Source organism: Tympanuchus pallidicinctus, unplaced genomic scaffold (genome assembly GCF_026119805.1).
Source record: "Tympanuchus pallidicinctus isolate F22 unplaced genomic scaffold, pur_lepc_1.0 scaffold3, whole genome shotgun sequence".
NCBI classification, from domain to species: domain Eukaryota; kingdom Metazoa; phylum Chordata; class Aves; order Galliformes; family Phasianidae; genus Tympanuchus; species Tympanuchus pallidicinctus.
Genome location: NW_026294747.1, coordinates 8563615 through 8587315, shown reverse-complemented (window position 1 = coordinate 8587315; position 23701 = coordinate 8563615). Strand labels below are relative to the sequence as shown.

The 23701-nt window shown below is 35.9% G+C and overlaps 1 protein-coding gene across 5 annotated transcripts in view; it reads right to left on the bottom strand.

The window, feature by feature from the left end:
• The window catches only part of SBF2 (SET binding factor 2), a 236606-nt gene that overhangs the window by 38539 nt on the left and 174366 nt on the right, over window positions 1-23701 (bottom strand). For all 5 annotated transcript variants that reach the window (XM_052695956.1, XM_052695959.1, XM_052695960.1 and 2 more), the window contains exons 18-27: window positions 15822-15992; window positions 14382-14644; window positions 12971-13143; window positions 12618-12691; window positions 12023-12218; window positions 11012-11139; window positions 8595-8770; window positions 7540-7685; window positions 3634-3832; window positions 3031-3227 (exon numbers count right to left, since the gene is read on the bottom strand). In XM_052695956.1, the coding sequence (XP_052551916.1) occupies window positions 3031-3227; window positions 3634-3832; window positions 7540-7685; window positions 8595-8770; window positions 11012-11139; window positions 12023-12218; window positions 12618-12691; window positions 12971-13143; window positions 14382-14644; window positions 15822-15992 (1723 nt within the window). The remainder of the gene's footprint in view (window positions 1-3030; window positions 3228-3633; window positions 3833-7539; window positions 7686-8594; window positions 8771-11011; window positions 11140-12022; window positions 12219-12617; window positions 12692-12970; window positions 13144-14381; window positions 14645-15821; window positions 15993-23701) is intronic.

Here is a 23701-nt window from a genome sequence, read left to right as displayed (position 1 = left end):
AGAATGTCATGCTTGGAACTACAGCACTGCAGCACTCCGCAAATTAATTTCCAAAACAGGTAAAGTGGAATTCAGAAACCACTCTACAAGTTAAAGGAACTTCTGAAAAGACCAATATATTCTCTATGCCATATTCAGACATCTGTTAATAATTTCTTATGAACAGAAGTTAGAAAAATACAATTCTGTTGCATATGGTTTAGTTCCATAGAACAATTCACTACCGTGCATAGTTTCTCCAGAAAATAAATTCTGTGCTTCTAATAAAAACAATTGATCTCAATTGCCTTTTAAAGATGAAAAACTGCTTAACATACAATGTAACAGAAGGCCATAAACATTAATTTGCAGCAGGTCCATTTCATTTCTGTCAATCAATCCAGAACTGCTGGATAAAAAATCTTTTACAGAATCTCTGCTAAGGAAGGTATGTACGTACCAACTTGAATTTAAGATTATCTTTGTTGTCTTAGGTTGTGTTACAATGCATTTTCAGTACAGATCCTGCATTGTACACAACTCCTGCTGAAGCAAATACATTCACCTGTGCGTAACTATCCCTAGTGATCAGTTTCTCTAAATGTTTTATTTCACCAAGCTTCAACTTCATTAAAAATAAGTATCCTATAAACATTTTTTATTACCCTCACAGTAACATCCTGAGGAGTCTCCAATTCCTCTTCTAAAGGAAGTGGAAACTAACATCTGACATATCAGACACTGTGTCAAACAGACTGCTTCCTAACATACTACCAGAAATATGAGGGTGACATGCTAAAAAAAAAACTATGTAAAATTAAAAAGAGAAAACTGCAAAAAAAAGAAACAAACAAAACCAACAAGACTACAGATAAGAAATGCACTAAAACAGACTGTGATCTTGTTTTGGAAGACTCTTCCACACTCATGCACACAGAAATTTAACCTACTGCAGAGAATATGGAAGTATTTGTCTTTACGTAATTTGCAGACTATCTCTGCAAAATTGTTGCAATTGAGTCTATTTATGCCAGGTTAAAGATGGCTGGCCAGTTATTTTACCTAAGACTATCAGTAAAGAGCCAGCTAATAAGACCAGCATTTGAATTATCATGCTTCAGATTCACATCTGAAGCCTGTGGAGTGACTGGCAAAGCTCAAGTGTGGCAATTACTACTTTACTACTGGTAGTACTTCACTGGCACATTTTAAGAATCTTTTCAAGAAAAAAAAAAAAAAAAAGTATTATATAAAACTCAATGTATTACCTTCCAATTAAAATACATTCAGGCAGAACAGAAAAGAGATGCACTAAATCAAAGCTCTACTACTGAATGTTTGGACTAGTGATTCAAAAGTTAACATTAACAGCCAGTCAAGACATTGACTGAAGGAAAAAAAGAAAAAAATAAAAAGATTTTCTTGTAATATCTCTGAGATTTTGTGATTTTTAAGGTGAATTTGATACACACAAAAAAAGATGCAGCTAAATACTGTGTCAGACAATAACTATTCTTCAAAAATAATGAAAATGATGATTTCACAAAGATATTTAAAAAAGCAAAATTTCACCTGAAGGACTTTGTAAATCAAGCTATCTTCTGTCATGAGTCTTCAATCTACCTATATCCAACTTGCACTTATTTGCATAGCATGCTTGTTAAGTTTTTGAAAATTTCCCTAAGGCAAACTATACAATACATAACAAATTCACTTTTGGAATGAAATTAACTCCCAAGCAGCCATCAGCATAAGACACAGAAATTCAGGCAGTCACAAGAAATGTCCTTGATATTGCAGGTTAATGATGAAAGTTGACTCATGCCCTTTCCAAAACTAAATTTGCCTGAATATGCTATATTCTTCTGAAAATTTAACTAATCTGACAAATATTTAATTAATAAAAAGATCCAAAGAGAATCTTTCAGATCTATGCTTTACAAAAGAAAGATAAAAATAAAACTGATATTACACTGAAAGACATCAGAAAACCTAATGGATAACGTTTATTCTAGTATTTTATATAATAGTTAATGGTATCCTGGGCTTCATCAGAAAAGGGGTGGCCAGCGGGGACAGGGAGGTGATTGTCCCCCTCTACTCTGCTCTTGTGAGGCCCCATCTGCAGTACTGCGTCCAGGTCTGGAGCCCCCAGTGCAAGAAAGACAGGGAGCTGTTGAAGAGGGTCCAGAGGAGAGCCACAAAGATGATCAGGGGACTGGAGCACCTCCCCTACAAAGACAGACTGGGGGAGCTGGGCTTGTTCAACCTGGAGAAAAGAAGGCTGTGGGGTGACCTCACTGCAGCCTTTCAGTGCCTAAAGGGAGCCCACAAACAGGAGGGGAATCAACTCTTTGAAAGGGTTGATAACTGCAGGACAAGGGGAAATGGTATTAAGTTGAGGGAGGGAAGATTTAGATTGGATGTCAGGGGGAAATTCTTTACAGAGAGAGTGGTGAGATACTGGAACAGGCTGCCCAGAGAGGCTGTGGATGCCCCATCCCTGGAGGTGTTCAAGGCCAGGCTGGATGGGGCCCTGGGCAGCCTGGTCTGGTATGAAATGGGGAGGTTGGTGGCCCTGCATGTGGCAGGGGGGTTGGAGATTCATGATCCTTGAGGTCCCTTCCAACCCTGGCCATTCTGTGATTCTGTAACTAAAATTGACTACATACACTCATTAGATCTAACAGGCAGACAGAGAATTATTAGAAAATAAGATACTTTATTCTCTGAGACATTGCATTTGGCAGGCGGCAGCTTTTACTGAAGACTGTCTAGTTTATACATAATCTCTGTTTAGCTTTCAACTGACATTTTTGAACCACCTTCATACTATTCATGGTCTGATTCTTGACATACATTATACTGTACTATTACAGTATCAGAAAAACATCCATATCCTGGGACTTTTGATTAAACCATCTCCCTGATTTCCTCCAGGAATAAATAAACTAATAAAAATTTCTCTCTATATACATATATATATGCACACAAACGTTATTTAGTTTAGAAATATACATATATAAATAAAACCTGGCTGCACCAGCTCACCTGTAGTATGTGTGTTTTGGGATTTGAAGAGGCCAACAACACCTTTGCCATGAAAGCCCCCAGATCTAAGTAGAAGAGAACTGTTTTTGGTGTTTTTCCAACACACCACTGGTAGGCGATTGTGACGGTAACAGCGAGCAACTCTCTGCAAACTGCTGTCTTGAACAGACTGAGGTACTACCAGAAGCCCAGGGTAACTGTATTGACAAGTAGAAAAAAAAAACCAGAACAACAATTAAATCTGCTCTCAAATTTGTAAGCAATTAAAAAAAAAATAAATCCTATAATTTCAGGCCGAACGTATCTAGATTGCTCCAAAAGTAATGCCTCCTACATTTATATGGAAACTGCAACAGATACATTGACACTACTTGATAGAGAAAATTCTCAGCTACCAAGTACCATTTTTTCAACATAGTAACCACCATTAGCTATATGTTTTCATCAGCCAAAAACAACAGCCTTCATGACACTCTCGTAACAACCTGGACCAGTGGAGATGACCCACTGTCACTGTCATCACTGCTGAAACACACCACCTACCACCTCACTGTGCTCACACCACCTTTATTTCCAAACGCTTGTCTGAATTGGTAAACTTACCTTCTGCAAAGTGAATACATTCTGTTCAGTGCAGTTATTCTCAAGTATTCCATTTTTGAGCGAGAAGTATTACTACTGATGGTCCCTAGTCCCAAACGTTGATAGTCTCTGAAACAGGCTCTTTCTACCAACTGCTCCATTGTTGACTTCTCTGATGCTTTTAGGGTACCACTTGTGTGCAGCTCACTGTCATCTGAAACTGAAGTTGAAGATCTTTGAGTTTGCTATTGTGAAGGTCAGCCGTTGCAAAAAACAATGCTGTTTTATGAACTGATTATTAGTTTGTCTTATTATTAATGATTAATAAATATAAACTACAGCTTACAGGAATTATAAGCAACAAAATAATACTTCACTCAAGAAACATAAATTCATCTCACAGCTACCTACTGCCCTAACAGTCAGCATGGCTGACACCTCGCTCATGTTAAAATTCCAGAAAAAGGTCTCCTGTATGATCACTTGAACAGACTGAGGCAGTATTTCCTGCATATTTATTCATACAAGCCAAACTCAACAACAGCAGTACAAAGATGTACATGAGACAGAATAATTAAAAATGAGCACAAATTCATGAAACATCCAAGATAAAATCGATCTCCTAATTTTTCTAAACTGTCTTCAAAAAATAAAACAACCTTTTTAAAGCCTGGTTAAAATAAAAATATTTCTTTCACGAGTAGGTGAATGTTGGCTTCTTAATGCTTCGGTTTCAATGTTGAACAGCAACTTTCTTCAGCCATGCACATCAGTTTCATATTCCAAAGCAGAAAAACCTCTAATCATGAGATAAAAACCATGCCACAAGTTCAAACTACACTGAAATTCAAGTCAAGCAAGGTCTTCGTACAAAATCTGCCACCTGCCTGTTGTCAACACTTCACTATTTCCAAATACTGAAAGCAGATTTACTGTCTGCAGTATGTATCAGTTGCTATCATTTCATCTCAAGCATTAAAGTATGCACATCTGAGAGGAAGCATTTCTTTAACAGTTTGGCACTGAGAAGTACATAAAGATTTAAACTTTAAACAGGACTTTATAAAATTGAAAATTAAAATTATGTTTGAAAACTAAAATTAAGACACAAAACTCGTCACCAGATAACATTCAGAATTTACAGAAGTACATTTTAGATACCTCTGTTTTTTGTGCATATTATCATAAAAGCTACCTGAATAACTTTATTGTCCTCATGGTGCATCGTGCAAAAACAACTATTCCCTATTTGAGCTAAACAATGAAGACTTCAATGCTATGGATATCTCCTCTTTTCCTATATTTTCATATTTGTCCTGAAGGAGAAGAAAGACGTTACAAAGTACGTAAAGCTATGAAGTTCACTCAGAGAAAAGAATTAAACAAGATTTTGAAATAATTTTATTTTAGGGAATACAGAATCTCGGTATGTAAAAGTTCTGAATGCTGTATTGTCTTAGATAAAACTAGGGTGCATTTTTCAATTTTTTTCCGAAATGCTCTTTTGTGAAATGAAAGCAGCTAGGTTGGATATCACAATTTACAAATCATTTCCCTGTAGGTGTAAAAAGCTAGAGATTATAAGATTTCATATCAGGGTTGTTAACTTGAAAAGGGAAGACGTTCTATCTCAAGTTCTAAATGCCTTTTGTCTTCATTTAATTTTGAAAACATGAGGAAGAGACCCTTTATTTTACTCTTTTTGAGATATGACTGATTTTATAAGCATACTTTACAGATAGCCTCCTATTTTCTGGAATATATCACTATGATCACCCACAGAAAACAGATTTTAGTAATAGTGTCATTCACAACTCTCTGAAAATATAAAGATTAGGAGGCAATGAGGGGGGAAAAAACCCAGGTGTTCATTAGCAATAATTTTTATCTAGAGTGCCCAATTCTGGAAATGAAACTGAAATTATATATGGATTAGTTAAAGACAATCTAGAGAAGAGAGATGAAGATACTCAGAATTCTATGAAGTCTGACTGAGAAGAACTACAGATGATATCCAGAAAAGAAAAGAGAAAGGAAACATTATAATATTCCAAAAAACTGCAATTCAAATTAAGGCAGTTATCCCTTTTACATGTACATATCCACAGAATAAAAAGTGAATGATATAAAATGTGTCAAGGAGAAGTTTAGGTCAGAACATCAGAAAGTTGCTTGCTTTCCTCCAGCACTAAGTGTGGTTAAAGCATCAGAATAAATAGCCTGGAGTTATGGAATCTTCATCTTTGAAAGCTAAGAAAAAGTTAGGTAAGCATTTATGAAGAACATGTTGCTCCTGCCTTGGATCAGAAAGATGGAGTAGATGATCTCCTGAAGTTCCTTCTGACCCCATCTTTAATGCTTCTTTTTATAAGACAATGCATCACCTGCTGCAGACAGTTCTGTTTGTTTCACTGTTGATATAGCTGCATAATTCCCTAAACTTCAGTTTTTAAGGCTTGCAAACACAGAGGAATTTGCAGCAATCAATACAAAACAAATTGCACTGATTAACAGAAAATTTTCTGTGGCTATTTGTACTTCGTCTGAAATGAGGAGTACTACAGCTCGAATGACAGTGCAGTGCAGGGAAAAAAAGCAAGCTGTCAGACTTTAATAGCCTTACACATACCTAGTCACAGCATCTGGAAAGCAGCAGGTAGGAAGCCTCGCAATTTATCTTTTTGTGTTTTTGTCAGGTGAGGGGAAGAAGAAACTGTCATTAATAGTTACGAGCTCACAGAAGAATATAGTTGTTTTGTACACAGGCAATGCAGAAACTCTTAGGATTTCTTCATTGTCATGAGAAGTACGAACATACAGGCTTGCTTATACTTGGTCTCTCTGAGTGATGGACACAAAATCACACCCAGGACAGGCTTAGTTTGCAGAATTCCTTCTGAGCTGAAGATTCCACAACATTAGAACACATAGTAACTCAGTACTTAAGGAAGAGGCTGGAAATTCAATTAAGAATGTAACTTTTCAGTTGTGTAAAGACATTCTGTATTTCATAACCTTTTTTTTCCTGCCTTTTTTTCTACCATATTTATCTGGAATGAAAGAAGAGGATCAGTATTTTTCAGCTTTCCTGGAATGGCCCTTTTTACTCTGGGAGAGAACAGAGAATGTGCAGCAACATAGCTTGGTGTCAGATAATTTTTATTTATCTGCACATAAATCATGTAAGTCACCTTGATCTCTGACCAAATATCCGGAAGGTAAATTTGGTTTGTTTGATGTTTCATAAACACTTCATTATCTGAAATGCTATTTTTTTTTTCTTTTTAAAGAAAGAATGGTACGACAAAACAATACCTGTTAATGTACAGGAGAATCTGGCTCCCTCTAGTGGCTTATTATAAATTAGCACTGGTCCAGATAAGGATATACTGACAGCAGCACATGGTAGGAAAAGAAGTATTTGGAAGAAAGTCAAAGTCCACACCATTGCACTATACAAAGTGTCCAAATAACTTTCTAACTTATCTCCCCAATTCCTTCCAACCGAAGTTTGGGAAAATGGTATTTTCAGTCATTAAGTCTTCAGCTGTCTTCAGAAATCACTGATCTCTTCCACATAGACAAAATTCGTCCATAAAATACTTCCAGTTCCTTGAACCTCGCCAATTACTGCTTTCTCATTACAGACAAAGCAATGTCAGGCTTTCTAAGGATATTATGTGAAAATAGTTTGGCAATTAGAAAAAAAGCCTCTTTTGCTTTACCACTGAATGAAGGCAGCTTCCTCTTTCACCCTGTATGTTCAGTCGTCACAAAACGTTTAATCAGTGCACTATTTGAAACCTTTCACCTTCCTGTCCAGGAAGACTGTAATTTCTTCTTGAAGATACTACTCAGCTAACATGTTGAAATTGAAGCATGACAGGATAGACATATCAACAAAAATGGAAATTGTTTTACTATTACCAGAGACATCATCATCTTCATTCCAGCCTGGACGATTCCCTCTTTCTTCCATTATTGTGCCCGTCTTCTTCTTTAACAAATACTGGCGACCAATTGTCATCTTCCCAGCACGTTTTGCTCCTTTCACAATGCTTTTTGAGAAAGTACTATAAATTCATAGAAAAAAAAAATCTTTCAAAAGATAGATATGTTCTTCTCAATAGCATGTACAGATTTTTACGACAAACATCCTTACTCAAAGAAAACACATTTCTATTTCTCGTTTTACATCAAAATAAAAGCCAACAGAAAAATTACTTCCTATGCCAACTTTTAAATGCTATTTTTATTACTTTGAGAGCAATTTATGCCTATTACGTGTAATATAATGAATAGGCAGCCATAATATCTGTTCAGGTATTCATATTTTGCTAGCAATGTAACAGATCTATGAAACTGACAGCGTGAGGCAAGAAAGACAGAAATTACCTTAAAGTTTTAAGTTTCTATGACTAGCTTGGGATTCTACTTCTATATGTCAGCAATGCAATAATCAACATAGAATCACTGAAAGTACCACTTTCAGGGGTACTAAACAATGATCAGTCTAGTCTAGTAAAAATTAATGTATAACATGCAATTTAAGAGAGGACCCAAAGCTGAAACTCTAGATGATAAAAGAACACAGGGACAACTATACAGAATCTACTAAGGGAAAAATGAATTCTACTCTACAGTCCACTAATACATAATTTAACACACAAGAACTCTGTTTTTATGTTGGCATAGTTCACACAATTGAATATGTTATTAATATTGTATGTATTCAAAAATGTAATTAGATACTTGTTCAAAATTGCTGCAGCAATATGATAGGATAAATAATACATTCTTATATCAACATTTATTTCATACCAACCTCCCTTTTATTCTGTAAACATTAAAAGACAGGGAATATCATTTTGTCAGTTCTCTGGAATGTCAAGCTAACTAGATGCTCGAAGTTCTGAAAACCTGTCTGCTTATTTAAGGATTTTGTCTAGAAGTAAACAAGAACATCAGTGATAGAAGAATACCGGAATGAAGTGTTCTTTTCTTTTTGCTTTGGTAAAATTATCTGTGGTGCTGTCTGTCCAGCTGCAAATGCAAAAGTGCTGAAGATAGACTGAGGATAACGGAACTTCATTAGCTGTTTCTTAAATATTTCCACCACTTCAGGACTTACTTCTTCATCAAACGCTACTTTAATTAACTGCATATTAAAGACAGAGCACGTTAGGAACTTACAAAATAAATAAATTTCCAGGATTCAACAAATCAAAAGATTCTAAAACATATTAGCACATTCTTCATACTTAGGCAGTACAATGCACATCAGAAAATACAAATATATGTATGTAGGTATATCTTACTGGTTTTGAGGGATATTATACAGCTTGTTCAATTTTTACTCGCTTTTAGTATTGATGTTGTAATACTAAGATATTTTCACCATGAAGCATCTGGAATTCTCATAACACCAAACACAAAATATTTTGGGTAATCTACGTGGATGTACTGGCACTACAATATCCACAACAGTTAAAGTGCTAGTCACATGGGATAGCTCAGATCAGAAATATTTTATCAGATTTGCTATATATAGGGAAGCAAAATTGGTAATTTACTCTAACAAAGGCAATAAAGTCAGATTTCATATATCAAAACCATTATACTTCCAATATTTAGTTATTCCAATTTTTGCCTCACCTCCAAAAGCATAAAAACAGCTAGTAGCAAACAGCTAGTAACAGTGAAATCAGATCCTTGGAAAGTAACTAATCCTGTGCTATTCAACACCGATCTATTTATCCCATTAAAAATGCTTTTTGAAAAGTTATTTAAATACACATATATATAAATTATATCACCCTTAGTCAAAAGGATCAGTCAGCTCTGTTGTGAAAAGGAATTTAAAAAAAAAAAAGGGAATCTGGAAGATGGCATGAAAGAGCTTGAAGAACATGGAAAAAGTAAACAAAGATATATTCTAGACCTTTATTTTTGACTGCCTACCTATACACCTTTTGACTGTCTTGTTTGTCTTTGTCACCTAGAAGGTGGATTTCTCCATGTTTGTTTGTTTGTTTTTAATTTCACTTGTTCTGTTCTGTAATTATTTTCCAAATGAAAAAGAATTCCAAATGAGAATGTTGCTCAAAGACCTCCTTAAGAGGAATGCTTGAATGTTCAGGGGTTACACTGATACAAAGTTTCAAAGACATTAAATAGCATCGCTGCAGCCAAAACACTCTGAAAGTCTTAATTAATAAACAAAGATAGGGCTTGCTATTTCATACTATATTGAACTCTAGCACTTAGAAAAGGAACAGAAGTAAACTGTTTCCTGATCATTTTTGTTTTCATAACCTAACACAAAACTATGCTAAACAAAAGCAGGGATGATGTTTGACCAGAATCCAGCACTGAAAGCATTGAGCTATGCCTGCATTTAGCACATCATTGAAGTATGCTAACTATCCTGGTAAAAAAAAATACTGAGAACTTTTATTTTCCAGAAAGTCCAGTCAAAAGTCCACAAGAACAACTTTTTTTTTTTTTTTTTTTTTTTTTGAGTTGTTTTACTTATTTGTTATTCCGAGTCCTATGCTCTTGAATACAACATTGAAGGATGACTAAATAAATACTCTTTGCTATCTAAGGAACCAGTAAAATACTGACTATGTATTTCATTTTCAGACATTGAAAAGAGACCGTTGTTCTCAATGAAAACAAGTCTCTAAAGTTAGCTAACCTGAGGATATATTTCACTTCTTAAGCTCTAAAGTCAGTTTTTGGTCTGTGATATTAAATCCTTTGTTTTCAACTTTCGATCTCTTAGGATTTGACCAATGTTAGATTACCACCAATAAGAAACATTTAGGGAAGGCTTAAGAGAATTAATGACCCCTCACTCTTACAAGTCCATCTCCGTCAACTGCCCCACAGCAGATTCTGAGCATTCTGAACACGTTGAGGAAGCCTCTGAAGACAGAATACCTGAATCTGTGCAAAAGTCAAGAGGTTTCACACAGAAGCCCTTTGGATCTGGCTACTAATGGCTACATGAAAGATTTCTGGAAGGGCAGATTCCAAATGAGACGTACTATGACCCTCCATTACATATTTTTCTAGAAAGCTAGTAAAGTGAGAAGTCTTCCACTGGCCTGCCTGGCCTCTGCTTACCCACATGAAGACATTTTGGACTCAGAATAGCCCTCTACTGGATCCACAGCAGAAAGTGAGGAAAGGAGAGAAAGAAATCAAACACAAAAACAGTAACGCTGTTTCAAATGAGCCAAAAAACCAAAAGGAATTTCTATGAGAGGACTACATGTTCTCCATTGACTTTACAGAGCAGGATACTGAACTCTTCACCATTATCAGGGCAAAGTACTGCTCGTAAGTATTTTGAGCTGGCTACCTCACACAATTTCACAAAACTTCCTTTTACCTGAAAGGTAGCTGAAGTGATCTGCAAGCCCTCCTGCATACTTTGCTGCAGCTGGTTTTGTATAGTGATTTTCTTCTCCTTTGTAACAGACGCAATAGGAAAGCTCCGGATCACCGTCTGCTCTCCCACTGAGAACCACAGAATTATAGCATTTATGGATACTTGTTTGATCACAGAATCAGATCTGTTCTGGTCACACTGTACTCTGAGCAGATAGGATTTACAATTCACAAAGCAATAGGAAAATAACTGCACATAATTAATTTCACAGAAAATGCTTGAGAAGTTGATAAATCCCCAAGTACCATCTATGATCTGAAGCATTTACTTTTTTGACTTCCTTTCAGTTTGGATGGTTGGAAAAATATTCTCTGAGATTTTCTGAGTGTTGGAAATGCACCCCAAAAACACAGTTTGGAAAGGGGTCAATGAACATTTCCAAACGTAATTCACGTTCATATTGCATTATGCATCTTATAAACAACGAAAGTTTTATACTGACTTCTTTTCAAATGACAATAAACTTTGAAAGATAAATTTATACTTCTGACAGACAGTTTAATTTGCTTAGAAATGGCAGATGTCAGAAGATGAAAAACTACCACTTAAAACATATTAAAAGCAATTATTAATTTATTAATAATAACTTTAAGGACATTACTAACTTATGATTTTTTTTCCCCCATTTTACACACTTCCAGCAATTGAAAAAAAAAATTGAAAGCGAAAAAAACTGTCAAATGAAAAGTACTGGATGTCAAAGATCACAGGCAGTACATACGTTGTCTTACTCGAAGAAATAAATTCTAGTTAGGTTAAACGCAAAATGAACATAAAATATTGTCATATCTAGAGTAAAAACCTATAACAAAAGATCATATCAATGTGATGACCATGAAAAATTACTTGCAGAGGTAGATGCATTTTGATGCTGATGCTTACATAGATGGACAGGTCAGCTCAAAATTTTATCTATTCAAAGTGACACAGTTTTGTCACTGTTTTGCTTACCCAGCTGATCATGAGGAGTGCCTTTAAATATAATTCTGTAGGTAGTAAGGAACAAAGCTCCTTCAGCAGGGAGGATGTGAGGACCTCCAAGCAGTCCTCCTGTAGCTTCTTCTCTGCCATCAGGATCCAGTAGCACACGGAGACCTTCACAAACAAATTCTTCTCCTGGCAGTAAAGTTGGTCGTAGAATTTTGGGCTAATGCAAGTAAAATAGTGTAAGTATGATAGGAATACCAGTGTTATACTTCAGCCTAATTATATTTGGTGTAGAAAGATTCAAAACAAAATTGTTATGAGACTAATTCCAAAGAAGGGAGATGGAGTTTGGACTCAACGAAGAGAACTGGGTCTCAAAGAACAGTGGGTATGCAATAGCTTGTTTATGATCAAAAATTTGGCTCTAATAGCTTTCTAAGTTCATATTTCATGAGACCAAAGCCAAGCACTTTATTTATCACTTGTGGAATTTTTCTTACAATGTTCTGATGTTTCCTTCTAACATTCTGAAGAGGAAAATAAAAGAAAACAAAAAAGATGACTAAACAGCATGATTCTAATACTTTTAAAGAATACAAACATGTTTCATAATACTTGCCTTCTGTATTGGTGGAAGCCTTCTACTCTCACGATGGACAGCCTCCAAAGTCTCTATGTGCATTGCTACAATGCCTGAAAATCAGTAATATCACAAATGAAGTCTGGCATAACATGAAAGAAAAAGTTGCAATCTAATTGGAAATCCAATATTCCAAAATTCTTAAATGTAACCATCAAGGAAATAGTTAGTTGAAATTCAACAGCAATTATAGTCTAGAAAAAAATCTGATCTTCTATGCCTACGGAAGTTGACTGTAACTAAAACGTGTATTTCTTCCATCAGGAAAAAAAGAACCAAAACCAAAGGAAAAATGAAAGATTAGGAATGCACATTTTCATCACAATTCTTACCTGGTATCATGCAGTGAAGACCCTTGATGTGATCCTGCGTAACTCCGCTCTCTGTGCAAACCTTGTCAATAAATCTGGTGATGAAGCGTACAACTGCATTTGCAACGTCATTGTTCTCAGAGTCCTCAAACCCACTTTCAGTGTCATAACTCTCTGCAACACTGCCTGCAATACTATGGACATAAAAAAAAAAAGAAATTTCAGAAGTGAAAAATTCAGCTAGTAAATGTATCTGATACCTGGGTAGGACACATCTAAACGGTATCTTTTTCTGAAAACATACACTGGTACCAAAAATTACACTGTATTCCCTCTACCAGTAACAATATCAGACTGCATGACAATAAAGGAGACTTTTTACTCCATGAATCTAATGCAGTGCAGTCAACAAGTGAAAAAAAAAGCATCACATGCCTAGAAGTAAGCTCTTCTGTCTTCTCTTTGTCATTAAGTTAGGTAAGCTATTTACAACCCATGATAAAACAGAAATAGATACTTTGGTTACATGCACAAGGATAAATTCAATGAGTATTACTGTTGAATAAAGTATTCAAAAGCAAAAATAACCTCAGTGTTTTTGTGCATCAGCTAGAAAGTACAAGCAAGTCAGTAGGAGATGTACTTCAACCATCTGAAAATACTCCCCAAAAACAGTAGTGCCAGTCAAATCCATGCATTGTAACATATGCCACATACATACTATACATACATACACAGTCTACACACTGATCAGATCCTAATGCTTGATTTTAGAAGTGCTTCGTCAGCAGAAAAAGTTGCAATAGGGAGTTTGAGACCCAGAGCTTATTTACATCATGTCAGAGGCCTCATACAGCGTTTTATAAGTTCATCAAGTGGGAAACTTGACTGATCATAGTTGATAATAAAGACAGTAAATAGAAAGGGAAGAAGTCTTGCTATGAAATCCTAATTTGTAATTCTCTTTATAATCCTCCTGCCTCCTTAGTATTCTAACATTTTCTCAGGTGATATAGCCATCTTTCTGACCAAATGTCTTTCCTGAAGCTGCAACAGCACAAAAACTGTGACCTCAAGGATGTTATACATCTGCTTTCTTGAGCACAGGTTCATGAGGGGTTTTTTTTTCAATTTACAGAAAAACAACCGGTCTCTCTCATCACACACTAGTGTCTGCCTTCAACAGTCACATTAATAGACTAAAATTCTTACTGAAGTGATAACATTCTTACATTCCCTTCAATGGCAGCAATTTAGTCTAGATAGAGTTCTATCATTTGAGAGGAATCATGTTAGGTTTCTACTCTCCTTAATTAATTATCTAGAAATAATAATCTTGAAGAGATTGTATGCAGGGTATGTCCTGAAAACTAGTATGTTCTCAAAAATAGTGCCCCGTCATGGTGGATTACCAATGAATGTGTGTACCCACCTGTTTGTGACAATACTGTTGCTTCCACTCTCCCAGTCACCAGTAGCTGATGCTCTTAATAACTTGTTCTTACTTGTATCTAGTGGCACTAGCAGGTAGACCATGAGGTTAGCAAAATGAATTGCCTGACTGAAAACTGTGCTTTCCTCATTCTGGACGAGCTCCTGTTGAGTTTGTTTATTAAGAGTTGGCCACAGTCGCAACTGCTCCGCAGCCAGATCCATTGCTGTCTTATCGTGGTCTGGACCTACAGAATTTTTCTCCTAGAAAACATACAAATACACACTAAGCTAAGACTCAGAAACAACGTTTAGTCAAAACAATGTTTAGTCAAAATTTTTTAAATTAAATTGTTCATTTAAATTCTTCTATTATTTAAATTACATATTTATTTATAAAGAAAAAGCAAGTAGCACCATGCAATAGGATTTAACAAAGGTATAATTACAGCATTGTGAAGGACTGAAGGTAGCTTACTGAAATGTAGAACTAGCATAGCATGATGTGAACATGTCTAACTCAGTAACATAATCTCTTTCTAGATTTTTTAATACTACACTATCTTTTATGTTTCTTCAGAGTAGTTTAATGATTTTAATATAACCACTCTCCTTAATGTTTCTACTTAGCTCATATAACAATCAACATTAATCAGATGCAGCTGATTACTGGATGCATGTGATATTCTCCCAATTTTGAGGATGTCCAGGGTGAGACAAGCTTTTACATGAACAGTTTCCAGATCAGCTGAAACATTCATGCTTTTGCAGGTTGGAGACCAATTCTAGCATTTGCTTGGAGCAAAGTAGGTAGATAGCATGTATCCAAATTACAATGCAGCCTGACAGAACTGGAATTAAAAAATCTGGCTGCTGATACAAATGACATAACACCTGCTCTTAATTATTAAAGAACACAGTATCCTACTAATGTTTTTTCTTCATACTAGGTAAAGTTCAGCTAATTTAACAGACAAACACATGAGAGAGTTTAAGAAAAAAGTTCTTAAAAAGCAGACAAAGGTCCATCAACAGACACCAGTCTAGGGTTTGGTAACAATCTAATGCTACACCTTTAAGTGTGGTAAAAATGATACAAAAAGTGGTGGTACATAAAAATCGTAAAGGCAACAAGGGGAGATTCAGGTGTTTGCATATTAGCAAAATAAAGCATCTTTTTTCTTCAGAAAATTATGTGCAAACAACATATTTACATTAAAGTTCATAGAATCATAGAATCACAAGGTTGGAAAAGACCTATAAGATCATTTAGTCCAAGCTGATATTCTAAAAGTGATATATTTATTTTCAGAAGTGTATAAGTAAATATTTAGACATTTTCTTCATCCACATTGAGACTTTCCAGGTCAAAATAGGTTTAACTGGGACATTAACTAATAGTACAGCTTTTTATGCCTTGATATTTAGTATATTCTCCTACCTTTTGTCTTGGTTGTACTGCATGGTTGTCTTCTTTGGCTGTAAGGTAGAGGGAACGAACTTGATTTTGCACATTGCTATAAAAGGTGGTTTCCCAAAACTGCTGGTTAGTCCAGATCGGATGGTCCTGTACACATGTGTAAGCAAACTGACTAACTCCAGGTGCCAATTTCTGAAGGACAGAAAGACAGACAAAATACTGCTATTATTTTGTTTCGTTTAATGCCTATGACATGAATACTGAAAAATTCATCAGATCAGTTGCACACAGTGAAACATGCAGCACATCTCATCTTGTGTACCACAGAATAGGAATGAGAAATTATCTCCATTTTTGTGCCCTTGAAGAAATTAATGTACAGGAAGCTTGTATATAAGCCTAATGCATGGTGATTCAGAGTAGAAAAATGAGACTGGCGGGGGAAAGGTGGATTATGTGATAATAATACAGAACACAATTCTAATATATTTTCCTAATCAGTAAATTACACCATTGTAGTCCTACGCCAAATAACTTAGTATTAAAACATATGAAAATTGCTTATCATTTTATCTAAAACTTGGAATTACACCAATGAAACTTTAAGTGTGCAGGGCAGCCGAGTCCTTCCAATAGGGCTGCATTGGTTGCAACAGCAAAAGATCAGATAAATCATTAATTATTGCAATGCCTGACACAAATTCGGCTCCTGAAAGAGTACTAAGGGGAGACATTCCTGAAGTCACAGGTGTCTGGATCCTACACTAAGGTTTCAAACAAAAGCAGAATTGTTACACTATCAATACTCAGTATGAGCACATCCTTTTTTCAAGTAGGTCTGTTTAATTAAGTGGTGCCGGTCTTTCAGCAAGTTGCTTAATATTACCGACAACCATATACAAGGAAAAGAAATTTATTTCAAGGACTCCAGTTATGAAGAATGCCATCTTATACAGCATATTCTTTCTCTCTGATAAAGTCCACATAATTGAGTTGTATACTGCGCATAGGAAAAGGGCATGTAATGTAAATATCTGCTTCTTTCTACAGTAGAACTGAAGAATTTAGTTCATTACTGGACATTAAACTTAATGACCTTCACTCTCAAAATACTGCACATACCAAAGCGTACTCTAGAAGTAGAATTGACTTTAATGTTCACATTGTAATACAATTTATTCTAGAGCATAAATACTACTTCATTTCACATTTATAACTGTACAATTGTACCATCAGCCACTACATATGATCCTCCTTAGTAAGCCCTGGGAACACTCAGGTGGAAGGCTAGAAAATTGTTACTGAAAATTTCAAAAGTCTGGTTTACAGATTTCTGGTTTTGCAATTCTTTGAACTGTTTTCCACGCTATGCTTTTCCAAGTACAACATGAACTGAAAGTCCTGATCATGTGCCATTTATTCATTCCCAATCGAAGACAAGGTCCTTTGAAATGGTATGTTTGAAGAAATGATTTGTTACATGCTATTAAAAATTAGCCAATTGAAATATATTCTTGGAATTAATCAGCAAAAACCCATAAATTTTTTTTCATCAAGTACAATTGCATCAAAATTCCATGACAACTTCTTCAAAAAACTGCCTATGTGGAAGATCAAATCACATTAAATGAGGTTTTTGTTCTTCCATACAGGCTGAAACATAAGATGTTTGTTTAGACTGGACTCCCAGGTTTCAGTTGTGATGCAGCTCATGGCAGCTCACAGGAAATGGAATCAGATGGTATAGTAATAGCTCCCAGCTTTGAAGTAGCTGTTAAATCACAGAACAGAACAGCACAGATAGTCTCCTAGTGATCACAGTGTGGCCGAGGTAGGAAGGGCTCTCTGCAGTTTGTCTGGCCCAGCCTCCTGCTTAAGCAGGACCACGCAGAACAGGCTGCCCAGGCCCACGTCCAGGTGACTTCTGAAGATCTCTAGCAGTGGAGACTCCACAACCCCTCGGGCATCCCGTGCAGTGCCCTGTCACTACCAACCCCTGCAGTAAAGAAGCATTCCACAGTGTTCAGACAGAACCTCCTGTCTTCCAGTTTGTGCCCTCTGCCTCTTGCTATGGCACAAGGAACCACCAAAAAGAGCCTGGCTCTGTTCTCTCTGCACCCTCTCTACAGCTACTTACACACTTTGATGAGATCCATCATCCCTCCCTACAAACACCAAGCTTCCTCATCTCCAGACTGAACAGCCCCAGCTCCCTCAGCCCTCCCCCAAGTGTGAGATACTCCAGCCCCTTCATCATCTCTGTGCCCCTTCACAGGGCATCCTCCAGTAGTTTCCTGTCTCTTCTTAGGCTGAGAAGCACAGAACTGAACACAGTACTCCAAGCCTGGCCTTGCTGTATCTGAAAGTTTGAATGGAAGTTTAGAATCATAACTGTAGGTCAATATGAAGTGCTCCAGAAATAAAAATGAAGCAAATGATTTTCACATAGGTCTGAATATGACAGAAAAGCTAAGGGGTTCTTAGATGTTCCTCCTTCATTCATGATTTAAAACCACTAACAGCCATGTATAAATCACAATTTTTAAAGGACGGAGATTTATGTTCAAGTATAGTGACATAAATCAGTACTGACAGTTAACTTCTAGACATAAAAATAGTCTGTTTACAAAAGGATGAAAGAAAATCCATTAAAAGGCTAAATTGTCATAAATAATATGATGATGAGAGGGATCTCATCACCTGCTGAAAGTGTTGAAACAAATGGCAAAACGTAGTAGTGGCCAGAACACTGAATCAAAGTCAGCTCAGCTCTGCCAATTATTTTGGGCAAAATTGCTTTGGATTTTCACCATGTTTCCATTAATTTATTTGTGAAAAAGCAGTATGAATACCAACCCTAAGAACTACATGGCTGCTCCTAGGCAGTCAAAATCCCTGCATTAAAATATTCTTGGTACAAATAGAAGCATTCCATGAAGCTTTAAGCATATATAATACTCTCTACTCTGAGAGTGCTTAGTCAGCCTAGAATGGAAACTACTCTACTATGTCAGACAGGCCCCAATGTTTACTGTTGCATTGAAATAAATTTGCACAGGACTTCTCTGATTAAAGTAAGACAGAATTTCAGTGTTTTCTATCAAGCAATGCTAAATACATAACATGAATCTTCACCTGCCTTTCCATTGGACAACTGAGCTATACTGGCATGTATAGTTACTTTCTCCCTATCATAATAATTAATTGCTGCCAGACAGGATGAACGTATGAGGCAGCAAAAAAATTTCCTACTTGTAAAGGAGTACTTAAGGACTTAAAGTAAAAAACTTCCCAGAAGAAAAAAAAAAAAAATAGTTCTGAACAGAGAAAGTCCTTTATCTAAAGCATTCTGTGTCACAGCATGTCATAGCATGAGCATTGAGGTGTAAGTTGCAATAGCACCCAGAAAATGAGTTATATTCTTCTAAGTACTCTGACTTCTCTCAAAAGACTAAAGGTACTTAAACAACAACAACAAAAGCCCACCCCTCCCAGCTGCAATGAAACATATGAAACAAATGTCACACATATAAAAATAATGAATTACATCCTGCAGTCTGAGGAAATACAAGATAGACTTGGGACTTTCTATGTGTGACTATATGCAACTTCCTGCCATCAGGCATTATATCTGCATTACTCCCAGAAGCAAGATAGTATCTGCCTAGATGTTTTTCTCCATTTCCTGGCACTGGATACTTCTAGTTCAGAAAATGATACTCGCAGAGCTCCCAGAAGAACTGTGAGGTTCAGGTGCCCAAACAGCTTGTTTATGACATTACACTATTTAGATTGACTGTTTCTGGGAGGAAAAAAAGAAAAAAGAAAAAAGAAAAAAAAAGCATACTTTACACTGATAATAGTTCATCCATCACTATCTGCTACATCACACAAGATTAAAGAAGAAAGCATGTTTATTCTAGCACAGCAAAGGATAGAGTTCTTCATTACAAAATTGGAAAAAGTGTTAAAAAATGAGAAGACAAAAACAGACTACAAATATACCTGAGACTGCTCTTTTCTCACAGGTATTCCCTAAGATTTCACTGCCTATCTCTTGAAGGAGCAAACTCAAGAGCACAGTATTTCCAGAACACTGACCTTCAGAAGTAAACACCATTTCCAACTCCAGTTTGTATTCTGGGCTATCAATTTGGATATTTTTGATGAGCAAAGGAAGGAAGATTGGAAAAGAGTTTGCTGATCATTGTAAATAAAAACTCCCTCCTCTGCTCCTCAAGGAGTACAGATTATCTGCCTGACTTCAGGGAGAAAAATATTGCAATCACTCGCCAATCTTCTGTGCATACCAAAGGAAAGCACTCTCTCTATATTGTAGGTAGTATTCTTCCTGGAAATCTGCAAGTGTAAGTTTTTATAGATCATTCAGGATACAGCAGGACAGCTATTTGGAAGTGTTACTCCGCATCTTAGAGCTGTTTATTCAGTCAATTATCATGCCATGATTAGGTACCACCAACCGCAGGCAACACGATGCCCCTCCTCAAGATGACATTAACAAGTTCTGCATATAAACAGATTCTACAACCCAGACTGGTATTCACATGTCTGCTGTACTTGCACAGACACCTGATTCATTCCAAAGACTTCTAACAAGCGCAGAGGACCACACTACATCGTCTGACCTGTAGGAGTGAGGTTTATTTATATATTAACTTCTCTTACAACACTGCACCACATCATGCATGTATCAATATTCAACACAGCATACAAATATCAAAGCCAGCATCAGTGCACATAATTATGTCTTCAAGCGTGACTGAGAGCTACATGAGTAATAGTAAAAAATACATATTTCAATTCAATAAATGGTTTTCTCACTTGGTCTAAAATATAAAACGAAATATTTAAAAAAATCAAACTAAAATGTGGGGAAAGGACACAAAAAGCATAAGTAAGAATTATTATGTTTCCTTTCTTTTTATTACCTTGGAAAACAAAGACATAAAATGTTAGATCAAGCATCTTCTCCAATTCCCCAATCTCGGAAACATCAAATAAAACAATCTGCCACCTCTCCCACCTTCAGAATGTCTCCAAACAGGATTGTACACTTATTAATTTCTACTTTAAAATATGAGTGAGCAGCAAGTGATTCATCAGACTACTAATCTACTATTTCACCACGAAAAATAAAGGAAGTCCAGTTCACTTGTAACTCAGTGCTACCTAATCACATGTGGGCACAGTGAACCAGCAGAGGGCAATAGAATTCTAGAATTTTGCTAAATTGGGATGTAATTCTGGATGGAGTTTTACTTATTGCATACGTTTTCTGGTAAAAGTGACTTAAGCATCTAAAAGTATATTGTCCTTAATCAGAAGCTGCTAAAGATTACACATAATTTACTATATATTACTTAAAGCTAAATGGAGTATTTCAAATTATCTATATGGATGTATCAAGACAGATGTATGCAACCATCAAGCTACATGTAAAACTGAATAATATACAGCAACATACTTCTTTCTCCAAAGAGGCAACAGTAAGATTTACAAAGTTCTGCTATACAGAGATCACAAAAAATAAAATAAAATCATCAAAAAGTATGGATGTTCAGAAGGTGTAAAAAAACCCAAAGACACCAAAAACCAAACAAACTAAAACCATCCAACCACATCATTTTGGAATTTCACCATTCTAAGTAAGGTACGACTCCAAGTGGATAACATGCTGATTCATTTTCTTTGCCAACAGAGGACATATCACATTACTTTTTTTCTTAATTCCGATTTCATAACCGAGATTACGATGATTTTGTTCTCCAAGGTTTAGTTCTATTACATAAATGACAGATTTCACAAATTCACAGCTGCAGTGTTGAATCTTGAATCAGAGTTTTTCAAATTGTGACATAGCTTTTTGAAATTGATTAAAATTTCACCATAGTTCTTTGGCATCAGGTGACTCAGCAGATAGTGTGAATCCGTGTGACTGCATTTATCACCCCGGGAAATCCCAAATCCTCTCTAAAGAATCTGAATTATTGGTGTCCTGACACGAAACTTAAAAGCCCAGTTAACAGAGCATCTATTTATACTGAAAGGGGGAATAAAGTAATCAATTTTAAATCCTTTTAGCCACATCCACTTTAAAGTGTTGATGTCTAGTACAGAAAATCCACAGCACAACAGACCATGTACAGAAATGTATGAGCATTTATCTCCCTCACCACCTGTAAGCATTTGCTGTTTTCTGGAAACATAAAATACAACTATCCGAGCCATGACAAATAATTATGCCCTAATGAAACTGATATCACTAAAATCAAGGAATTGTATTTTCATGTAGGAATGCAGGTTTCATTCTCCTGGACATTAGTTACAGAGAACTGAAATGGAACTTACAGATATAGAAAAAGAATGGGACTCAGTTACTTCAGACTGATGTTTCTTCAAGATCAGAAACTTTAATGGAGATTTTAATTAAACTACCAGAAATTCTTCTGCAGTGAAAATTCTAAACGAAGAAATATTTATACAAGGCTATAATATCTCCTGGAAGTAACAATAATGTAAAGGGATGTGCTATGACTAATATTGTTATGGGCAAACCAAACCAGAATTCCGTGTTGTTGGTAGAAAATGACTTCAAGTGGAATCAGAAACAGTTATAAATTATGTAAGCCAATGCTTGTGACATTGCAATGGAAAGGCTCCTGTTTGTCTGTTTGTTCTAAGAGATAGTAGATCAGTTCCCCAGTAACAGAACTAAGCACTTACTGCAATATTTATCTTCACTTTTTATTTTATTTAGGGGAAGGGGAAGGGATGTTTTTTCCTTCTTTTTTTTTTTCTTTTTTTTTTTCTGACCAACTACTTCCTGCCACAAACCACTGAGGAAGACAGCAAAGTTCCCTTCATGTTGGTCATGATGTTATCATTCTGGGAAAGCAAGCTTCTTCAAGAGAGAGAAGTTGAAGTAATTCAGTAATTCTCTTCCAAAATTCCTTATAAAGACAAACTTAAAAAAAAAATAAAAATTGTGCAGCCTCTCCCATAAATGTGCTGAAGAATCACATCACATTTTCCTGTTTTACATTTTCCAGGCTTTTTTTCACATAAAAATAGCTATGAACTTCAGATATGTGCTACCTGTAAAGACAAAAAAGTCTGTTCTGCAGATATCTATCCATTCCAAAACAAAGTATCCAAAGTAAAATATTAAGGGTCAGCGACATGTTGACATTAATGATACTGCAAAACCAGTTAACCACGGCTAAGAAGAGCCCCTAGATTCCTGCCTTAATTTAAAAATAATGATTGCTTTTTACACAACTAATTGGCTGAATTATAATCTTTACATGCAAGGATCTTCTTACGAACGTAGTAAGAACACTTGGCTGGGAGAGTGTTTGGAAACATTGACAGAACTTTGACCACCATGTCCCACTTTCTTCAAGGATCACACTCAAATTCACAAGCACCTACCAAGCACATACATTATAATCCTTCAAAATTCAGTAAAATACTGCTTTTGTATCACATCCATAAACTAATAGAGTACTACATCTTCCTTGCTGTGCCTTAAGCCATGTGGCTTCATGTATTAATACTTACTTCAAATTTGCATCATAAACCCATGAGGATCCTCTTAAGGATCATCATCTTTGTGTTATTTGGCATGAAAGACCAGTTAGGGCTCCTAGATTTTCCAGCAATACAAATGATGCTAATATACACATTCAATAATATTGTAGACAGCTCTTAATATTTTACCTGTCAGCTTATGTGCAAGATGACTAATATCTCTGAATGAAGATTTGTTATACAAGATGATAGATGGAAAAGCAATTGACATATTTAATTCAGATTTTTAAACACAGCTTATATTGCAAATATATTGCATGGTGGTTTTGCTCAAATCCAGAAGTCTAGGA